The following is a 10,690-nucleotide window of genomic DNA, read 5'->3' on the forward strand; positions in this document are numbered from 1 at the left end:
GTGGGGGGCGATGGCGAAGCTCCGGGTGGCTTACGAGTACACGGAAGCCGAGGACAAGAGCATCCGGCTCGGCTTGTTCCTCATCATCTCCGGCGTCGTGTCGCTCTTCATCTTCGGCTTCTGCTGGCTCAGTCCCGCGCTGCAGGATCTGCAAGCCACGGCGGCCAACTGCACGGTGCTGTCGGTGCAGCAGATCGGCGAGGTGTTCGAGTGCACCTTCACCTGTGGCGCCGACTGCAGGGGCACCTCGCAGTACCCCTGCGTCCAGGTCTACGTGAACAACTCCGAGTCCAACTCCAGGGCGCTGCTGCACAGCGACGAGCACCAGCTCCTGACCAACCCCAAGGTAAGGACGCGCCGCGCGCCTCGGGCTGCCCGCGGAGGACGCGAGGTCCCTGCGGGAGCTCTGGGGGTCTGGGGGCAGCTGGGTGTGAGACCCTGCACGGTGTGGCCTCGGAGCGTGCTCGCGTGGCCGGGGCCAGGCTGTGCTCAAACCGGGAAAGAGGATATAGGGGAGCCGTAGGGCGAGGGTCCTTCGGCGGGGTTCGTTGGCGGCGACCTGTGGTACTCAGAGGCTCACGTTAACACCTGTCTCAGATTTTGAGGCCTCGACCTCAAAAAGGGTCCTGTGCCTACCAGACGGGATTTGGAGAAATAGAGGGAGCCGAGAAGTTAACTTTTCCTCGGCAAAAGCCGGTGGTTAGCAGGCAGCCACCTACTCCCGTGCACAGTCCAGGTCAGCTTCACCTGCCGCGTCAACAACTCGGGTGGAATGACCTTCTGTGACGAGTCAAGAGGATCTTTCAGCTTGCGGAAAGTTGCTAGAGTTCCTTGCGTTTTGTCTCTCCACAGACATTTTAACTTTGTGGTTCAAAGATTAGCCTTTGGGGGTTGACAGACAGACGACCTGGAATGAAATGGGAATATCTGTGGTTCCATTCTGAGGCCCCCTAGTTCTCATGAAATAGATTCTCCAAAGGGTCTAGAAGACCTCAGGAGCAGTCTGGAGAACAGTGAAACTTACTGAAAATAGAAAGCCTTCACTGATGGGTACTGAGGGCGCCTTCCCTGCAACTTCTTCTGGCCTCACTAGTAGAAAGAAAAAAAAAAAAAAAGATAAAAGCTGGTTAGGACTTGCCGATGGAGAGCTAAGAGAGGGAGACACAGAAAACTGTTCCCAGGGGAGGGAAAAAAAACTTATAAAAACCAGTGTCCTCGGTCTGTGAACTAATTGAGCTTTGTAGTGCACCTGGTTTTACACGACAGGTTTTCTTTTTTCTTCTCTTGGTCTCTTCTGTTCCCCTTGGTGCTCAGCTATCAAGGTAAAGGTGTGTCTGCTTGAAAGTTCCTGTCATTTTTCCTGTTCGTGAGAGCTGTGCTTCAAGATCGAGCCCGAAAATAGTCCAGAAAGGAATAAATTTATGTACACGGGAAAATTTTCTATTAAATGTGACAAGATATATGAATCCAGAAGGAGAAAAATACTGTATATTTTAAAAGTATTTAAAACAAATTTGCCATTGCTTTGCAGTAAAATTTCAATAAATAATTGAATTGGAGAAATTAAGAGAATTCTTTTTAAAAAAAATGACTCTTTTCAGAAGAATGCTTCTGCTGACAAATGAATGATTATTTATCTTAAAAATTAAAGCTACCTAAGCAGAATATGTAGGAATAAGAATTTAGAATGTAGAATTTAGAGTTCAATGCTCAGGTCTGGAAGAAATGATGATGTCTCAAAGACTAATGTAAGTTAATTTGCTTACTAACCAGGAATTTAAAAAGAACTATCATGGGTTCAGAAACGTTTTTTCTCCAAATTAAACCAATAATATCAAAGAAAAGTGCCAAGCAGTAGTAATGATTTGGAAATTCTATGGTAGTTCTTCATTTAGGAGTTGTTATAGTTGGTGAAACATTGCTAATTATTTTAAGATAGTGGTTCAGGCATTAATAAATTGCATATATCTGTACCAGTAAATGACTAATATCTAATCAAGACATTGACAAATTAGAATTTATTACAAAAGACTGCTTCACAGTTTCCAGGCAGTTTTGAAGGATCTGAAAGAAAAAGTAAATTGGAATATTAGGACACTGATTTTTAAATCACTTGGAAGCAATTGGAATGCTTTATGTAATGCTAAGCTTCTCTCTGCTGCAAATAACCTGTGTTTTCCCCCAGTTCCAATTCAGATCTTGGCAACAATTGTTTTGAAGAAGTATCTGAACAAAATAATATCTTATGAAGTAAACTATTCAGAAAAATAACAGAACTAGAGAAAAATATGTTCGTTGCAGAAAGTCATAAACAGTATCCTAGTCAATTTAGACAAGATTTCCTCAGCCACACCACTCTTGATCCATAGCATGATTGTGTTGTAGCATTTATAGAATCTAAGGTTGTTCTCTAGCATCACCTTTCTATTTTTGACAAATTAACTGCTTAGTCTGGTAATTCTTGTGTGCCAGAGTCAAGTTCATAAGCAGAATATTTTCATGTTGCCCTTGCTGTTAGACACTATCTATTGCCCATTCCTGTTGCATCTTGGCTGCCTAGATCTTTTTTTTGCCTTACCTTCCCTCTTTATTGAAGACCTAGGTTCTCCACCCACTCCTTCCTAGAGCATCTAGCTTCCCTACAATGTCTTGGATTCTAAGCCCCTTCAGCCGTCTCTTCTATATCACCTGCCATCACAAGACATCATTTAGGATATCACTTCTTGGAAAAATAGAATAAGGACTTTTTCTTCTCCCTTGAGTTTGCTGTATTAATTTCAGTAAGAGGCAGAGAAGGGAAAAGAATATTACTGATATGTAACTTCTTAAGCCATAGAATACTGAGAAGATAAGGGGTATAAATTTGATCTTCTGGCCGGTACTTTCTTTTAAATATCTTTAATTCCTATTCAATTTATTTATTTTTATTTTAATTCATATCCCTGTTGTCTTAAGCAATCACTGCATCCAGTCATGTAATAGAGTATTCAAGTCAACTAATTATCCACAAGGAAGTGATCTGCTCTGTAGATTAACTCTGGCAAAATCTAAATTTTGCATCAGTTTCCTACTGCTACTGTTTCCATCACCATACTGTCCCTTTGTGACTCACAAAGAGACCCTATCTTTAAAAACAATTTGTATGTGGCAAAAGTTTTGGTTCTCACCTATGTGTGGCTACACATTAGAATAACCTGGGAACCTAGAAAGGCCATTTTTATTCCTGGGTGTAACCCTCAGATTCTTACTTGGTCTTGGGTGGGGCCTGGGCTTTGGTATTTTTGAAAAGTTGCTCAAGTGGTTCTACTGTATACAAAAGACTAAACTACTGTCTAGAAAATGTGCTCATCTACTGTTCAAGAAAAGCAACTTGAGAACCCAAAAAGATTCACTGTAATTAATACTTATATTTTTAGAGCCTGGTGTGGTGGCACACGCCTACTCAGGAGGCTGAGGTGGTAGGAGTTCCCATCCAGACTGGGCAACAAAAGGAGACCCTATCTTTAAAAACAATTTTTTAAGATTTAACAAAAACCTTACCTTTTCAGGTTAAAAGATGTTGCATTTAGGGAGTTGATATAAAAAGGAGGACTCAAGGCAATTCGTGCATATATGGTAGTTTAAAGTTGGTTAGTTTCAGTGAAATGAATTTGATTCTAGACATTTGGTTTTGCATCAGTATTTACATTAGATGGCAAAGAAAAGATGAATTTTAATAATCATTCACTTATTTGTGGGACAGGGAAAAATGAGGAATTAGAGGTTATGTATTTTATTTTTGTTTTGACTTTCTTCTTCCTCTGTTAATAAAAACCTAGAAACAGGCCCAGCTATGGCTTACACCTTGCAATTCTAGCACTCTGGGACGCCAAGGTGGGTGGATTGCTTGAGGTCAGCAGTTTGAGACCAGCCTGAGCAATAGTGAGACCCTATCTCTACTAAAAACAAAAACTTAGCTGGGCATTGTGGTGGGTACTTATAGACCCAGGAGGCTGAGGCAGGAGAATCACTTGAACCCAGGAGTTGTAGGTCACTGTGAGCGAGGCTGACTCCAGGGCACCCTAGCCTGGGCAACAGAGTAACACTCTATCTCAAAAAAGAAAAAGACAAGTCTTTAAAACAAAAGGCTAAAAGTCTGTTTTCTAAGAAACCAGTACTCTAAAATGTAAGGGAAATGCCCTGAGGAAAAGTAAAACTTATTAAAGGCTTAGGCTTTACATATTTCCCCAGAAGCTCAATGCAAACTGCAGGGTATACTGACTTGTGATCACTTTGGTGTCCTTTACATCCACTAGTACACTCAGCCCCAGTGACTTGCTGGGCGTAGTTTGTTAAATGCCTTCCTTGAGTATTCAGTTTGATATACTTTATACTCTTGGGAGGGCCATCGTATCAGAACTACATAATAAAAGGGCTTAACTGGAATGTAATGACTTCTTCATTATCTTTATTTTTCTCCATGAAAAAGTAGTTTTTCTAGTTTATTTTTCTTTTGATTATTATATTAAATAATGTTTAGTATGTATGTAAAATTCAAGGATTCAGTGAATCCTTTTCAGCATCTATTATGATCATATAACTGGGTGAGAATCAAGAAGGCATACAATGGGCTCAGCGCCTGTGGCTCCAGTGGCTAAGGCGCCAGCCACATACACCTAAGGTGGCGGGTTTGAATCCAGCCCGGGCCCATCAAAACAACAATGACGGCTGCAACCAAAAAATAGCCGGGCGTTGTGGCGAGTGCCTGTGGTCCCAGCTACTTGGGAGGCTGAGGCAGGAGACTTGCTTGAGCCCAGGAGTTGGAGGTTGCTATGAGCAGTGATGCCACAGCACTCTACCCAGGGGGACAGCTTGAGGCTCTGTCTCAAAAAAAAAAAAAGAAGCATACAATGATTGTCATTTACCAAATATTCACTAAGTGCCTACTCTGTGCAGTGTGTGGTTCCAGGTTCTGAAGCTAGGATAGATATTAAAACAAAGTTCTTGCTCTCATGGAGTTTATGTTAAGGTGTGGGAAATCACAGATAAGAAATAAATTTATAATGTAATGGCATGTAGTGATAGGTGGGTAATGACAGTTCAGGCAGGAGAGGAGTATAGACAGTGATAGGAGAAACACAGGGCTGCTCTCGGGAACAGGAGGGTCAAGGAAGATGGCTCTGATGAAGTGCCATTTGCACTGAGACTCAGAGAACACGAGGGAACGCAAAGAGACCAAAATGTCATAAGGAATGACTCGGGCGACTGTCTGGAGCGTGTTCCACTAGTTCAGGAACTAGCAAGTGCACATTCCCTGAGACAAGTACCTGCCAGGTCTGTGTGAGGAACTGTGAGTGAGCACAGTAGAAAACCGTGGAAGATGAGGTTAGGGTCCAAAAGGCATGAGATGGACTTTGGATTGAGTCCAAGCATGAGGGTAAGCTGACACCAAGCAGGGCTGAGATATATAATCAGACACAGACTTTTAAAAAATGTAAATGATCCCTCTGGCTGCTGAGTTGAAAATAGAATTTGTATATGTACGTATGTGTGTGCATGCAGGCAGATGCATGTTCCCTTGTGAGAGGTGTAGAGGCGAGATTAGAAACAGGGAGTCAGTAGGACAGGAAGAAGACGGTGGGGGCTTAGATCAGTGGGTAGCATGTAAATTCACTGATGGATTGGATGTGAGAGATGTGGTTTGTGTTGAGCACAGCTAGGTGAACAGAGGTTTTTGTTGATTTTTACTAAATGGGGAAAACTAGAGGCAGAGTAGGTCTGCAGGAGTATTGATGAAGGGGTTCAGTTTTATGTGTGCCTAATAAACACCTGTTAAAGAAGGTGAATCCGTGAGTCTCTGCCTTAAGGAAATTTTATTACCTAACAGAGAACATAGGAACACAAATAGCTAATAAACAAAGAAAAATTCTACATTCTACAGGGAGCTATAACATTATGATATGAACATCTAGCAGGAAAAGGTAGGGGAAAAGCTTCGTGGAGAAAGAAACATTTGCCATGAGTCTGAGAATGAATAGAATTTCAACTTGGTGGGGAGGATAGATGGGGAGGAAGGAACAGAACATCCAGGAAGAGAAAATGCAAAGAGTCAAAGCTATGAGATGTGTAAGTGTGGGATGTGTTGGGTAATTAGTGGATAGACTGGTGTGTCTGGAACACGGGACATATAGAATGAGGTCTTAGGATAGGCAGGAGAGAATTTTGAGTCCAATAGTGTAGAGATCCTTAACAACCAGGATGGGTTTGGCAGGCATTGGGAAGTCATGGTAGGAAGATTAATGCCTCCGCCCTCCCAAGATGTCCACATCTTAAGGTCCAAAATCTACAAATACTTGACGTAGCAAAGGGGAATTAACCTTTTGACTGAGAACAGAGCCTATAGGCGCTCAACCAAGATGTTCTTTGGTGCTAGTGATGCCTGTAGGCACTTTTTTTTCCTGAGCTCTCTGTAGTCAAAGGGTTAAGGTTGTAGATGGAGTTAAAATTGCTAATCAATTGATGTTAAAATAGGGAGACTGTTTTGCATTATCCAGATAAACCCAGTATAATCACAAGGATACTTAAGTGTGGAAGACTGAGGCAGAAGAGTTCAGAGTCACGCAATTTGAGAAGGATTCAGCCAGCCATTGCTAGCTCTGATTACAGAAGAATACCATCAGCCAAGAAAATTAGGTCCGTTAAAAAGGATGCAGGGAAAGGCAAGTAAACGGGTCTCCAGGAAGGAATGCAGTCCAGCTGGCATGTGGATTTTAGCTCAGTGAGACCCATTCTAGACTTCTGACCTCCAGAATTGTTAACATGATAAATTTGTGTTGCCTGAAGACACCAAGTTTTGTGTTATGGTAACAATACAGAAGCTAAGGAAGGTTTTTCAGTAGGTAATTAATATGATTAGATATTCAAAGACTTGGTCAGAATATGTTAATAGTTGATCAGTATTACACTTCTTTAGAAACTACCTAATCTGCAGGATGCTAAGATCTATCTGTGTGAGATTATCATGATGTATCTCTAACTTCCATTTGTGGTATCATTTATGAAGATCTCAATTATATTTGAAGACCCCCCCAAATATCTAGCCCTGCTTCTTCTATATCATTCATCAAATTGATGCAGGAGCCCAAGTGGATTTTGAACCCTTGTCCAATGCCCAGTTTACTAATTCCAGTGTAACTATTGCAGCAGCATACATTGACATTGTTATTTCACTGAAGAAAGTTAAATCCTAGAGAGTGAGAGTTTAATCCATTCTTGCTTGATTAATAAATATATTTATGAAATTATCAGAACTTTATTTTTAAAGGGATCTAAGAAACTGAAAACCAGATAAAACTGTTAAGGCTATATTCTCAATTCTGCTCATAATTGTGTTTTATTTTCTCTATTTCAAGGATAAAAATGGCAACAAAATTTACTATTATTTCCCTCAAATCTCTTATTCTGGAATCATTTTTTCCTGTCAGTGATACCATTAACATGCACATTCCCAGGTCTCATTGTAAACCCATTGACCAGAAGCACCACCAAAGTCTCTGATTTAGTAGTACTGTATTGGAGTTCAAGAATTTGTACAGTAAAAAATGTGTTATAGCTAAAAACTCAAGGTGGGGAAAATGAAGTAATACAAAGCAAACAGTCTAAAAGAAGGCAACAAAAGCAGATGGAATAATACAGAAAAATAAGATAATAGATTTAAACCTGAGTATATAAGTAATTACATTAAATGTAAATGTACTAATTCTTCCAATAAAAAGGCAGAGATTGTCAGACTTAACAAATCACCAAATATATGCTATTTTCAAGAGTGCCACATAAAATATAAGGGCACAGAAAGGTTGAAAATTAAAATATGAGAAAATATATACTATACATGTATCAATATAGGAAAAAAGCTGAAGTGCCTGTATTATATGAAATATAATAGATTTAGAAGCAAAAGAAAAATCTGTTACTAGAGATAATAAAAATGATATTTTATAATTATAAATGGTCAATTCAGTAGCCTATCACAATTCTATATTGGAAAGTACCTAAAAATATAACCTCAAAATACATAGCAGAAAGAAAGGATAACTCAAGGTAGAAATACATGAGTCTGTCATGAAAATGAAAGACTTTGACATAAAAAATATCAGTAAGTATCTCGCATGTTTGAAAAACATATTGAACAGCTGAACCAATTGACATAAATAAAACTGTATGTGCAATAGTAGCAGAGTACATCATTTTAAGTGGTAGTGTAACATTTTAGTTTCCTTTTTTTATTTTTTTATTTTTTTTGAGACAAAGTCTCGCTCTGTTGCCCTCAGTAAAGTGCTATGGCATCGCAGTTCACAGCAACCTCAAGCTCTTGGGCTTAAGCGATTCTCTTACCTTAGCCTCCCAAGTAGCTGGGACTATAGGTGCCCTCCACAACACCCAGCTATTTTTTGGTTGCAGTTGTCATTGTTGTTTAGCAGGCCTGGGCCGAGCTCCAACATGCCAGCCTTGGTGTATGTGGCTGGTGTCCTACTCACTGAGATATGGGTGCCAAGCTGCTAATGTAACATTTTAAAAACTGACCATGTTCTGGATTAGTGAAATTAAACTAGAAATAAACAACAAAAGGGAGAAGTAGACATCTCCCTATGCTTGTATATTGAGTAGTATATAATAAAATTCTAAATAACCCATAGACCAAGAATAGGAAATCACAATGGAAATTTGAAAACATATTTTGAACTAAATGATAAAAGTTCTACATATTGAAATGTTTGGAATCCCAACTAAATCTGTGATTAGAGAGAATATATTCTATATTATCCTATTTTACGTATGTAAAGTTCATAGTCAGGTGAAATTAATCTGTAGTGTTAAATCAGAGAATTTGCAGTTGTGAAAAAAATAAGGTAGACTTTGGAGTGCTGTTAACATTTTTCCTTGACGTTTTCTTCAAAAAAACGAGTGTCTCCCAGGCTAGAGTGATATGGCATCATAGCTCACAGCAACCTCAAACTCATGCATTATTCAAAAGGGATCCTCTTCCCTCAGCCTCCTGCGTAGCTGGGACTACAGGCACCCACCACAACACCTGGCTAGTTTTTCTGTCTGCAACTAAAACTATAAGCTAACAGAAATAATGTAACAAACTATATGAAACTTTTTGGGAAAAAAATTATTCATCTTTACTGAAAGATGTGAAACATATGGGAAATTCAGCAAGGAAAGAATAAACTTATGAATGATGATTGAATAATTAGCTCTCCACATAAAATAAGTAAAATTTGATACATACTTCACATTCAGGTACACAAATTCTAAATAGATTAAAATCTAAACATAAAAAGAAAACCATAAGACTTTTAAAAGCTGACACAGGAAAATAACTTTATAATATAGGCCTAAAATTGATATCTTAAATGGAGCTCAAAGACAAATCATAAAAGAAATTATTGACACATTTGACCACATTAAAATAATTTCTAGGTGACTAAAGTGAAAATATAAGCCACAGACTGGTGGATGATATTGGCAAAACAAATAATAAAGGATTATCGTATATGTGAAATATCTGAATATCTTCTACAAACTGGAAAATAACATATATGTGACATAATGGAAAAATAGGCAGTGACAATTAATAAGAAATGCGAATCATGAAAAACTTAAATGTCCAATAAATGTAACAAGCTCAATTCCAGTAATCTCAAGGAATTCAGATGACAGAAGTCATGAAATACCATTTCATACTCCTCATCCATCATCAGGTTAGGAAATTTTGTATATTTCATAAGATCAAGTATTGATGAGGATTGGAGAAAATAGTCTTATTCATTGCTGGAAAACTAGTTCAGTAACTTAGGAAAATAATCAGACATACCAAGTATAACTGATACTGTACGTACCTGATAACACAGGAACTTCATCCTAAAGGAACTCAGTGTCCAAGTAACAAATTGCAGAACTGTTTGTACTGGTGAAAAATTAGATATAATCTTGTTGAGTTACGATATTTTTCCATGTATAATGTGTACTTTTTTGCTCAAATATTTTAGGTAAAAATAAGGATTGTGTTATATATGAGTAGTACATCTTGGAAAAGGAGGAGCCCAGCAGGCCTCTTCCCATACGTGGCCGCTGGCGCACAGGGCTCCAGTCCAGAAGAATCCAGGATCTGGTGGAAACATGCTGGAGCAGCTTCTAACAAGCACAACCTGGGGAGGCGGTGGTGGCAGGGCTGACAAGGCAGGCTGCAGCTATACAGGGGGAAGGCCGAGGCCCTGCAGAGGCCCCAGGGATCTACCTAGCTGCCTACAGGCCAATTGGCCTCAGAAGCTCCCACCCCATGGCCATCTCAGACCTCATTGTGGCAGAGAGAGAAGGGCTCCCAGGAGAAAGGAAAGAGGCAACCTTCACAGAGCAGGTGGCTGCAGGAAGGTCCTGTGACCTGCATGTGTATCAGGGGAACACTAGCCCTTCCCAGATGTGTGTCTCCTGGTCAATAGCCAGCTACTTTCTCCAGGGACACATTCCTGAAAATTGGGCTGGAATGTAGGTGTGCATTATATGCAGCAAAATACAATAATTGGATGCTGGGTGGGATCAACCTGGAAAAGCCACAGCTGCTATCAGAATGGTGAGACATTGAGACAAGGGAGCACCTATGGAAAACCCACAGCTGCTGTCAGAATGGTGAGACATTGAGACAAGG

At 39.9% G+C, this 10,690-nt stretch overlaps 1 protein-coding gene across 1 annotated transcript in view; it reads left to right on the forward strand.

Annotated features, from left to right (window-relative positions):
• Positions 1-6: 6 nt before the first annotated feature.
• KCNMB4 (potassium calcium-activated channel subfamily M regulatory beta subunit 4) overlaps positions 7-10,690 on the forward strand; it is a 75,886-nt gene continuing 65,202 nt past the window's right edge. The window contains exon 1 of the mRNA XM_003798933.2: positions 7-346. Coding sequence (XP_003798981.1) covers positions 11-346 — 336 coding nt within the window. The 5' untranslated portion in view covers positions 7-10. The remainder of the gene's footprint in view (positions 347-10,690) is intronic.

This window comes from Otolemur garnettii, unplaced genomic scaffold (genome assembly GCF_000181295.1).
Source record: "Otolemur garnettii isolate 467f Iridium unplaced genomic scaffold, OtoGar3 scaffold00143, whole genome shotgun sequence".
In the NCBI taxonomy this organism is placed as follows: Eukaryota; Metazoa; Chordata; class Mammalia; order Primates; family Galagidae; genus Otolemur; species Otolemur garnettii.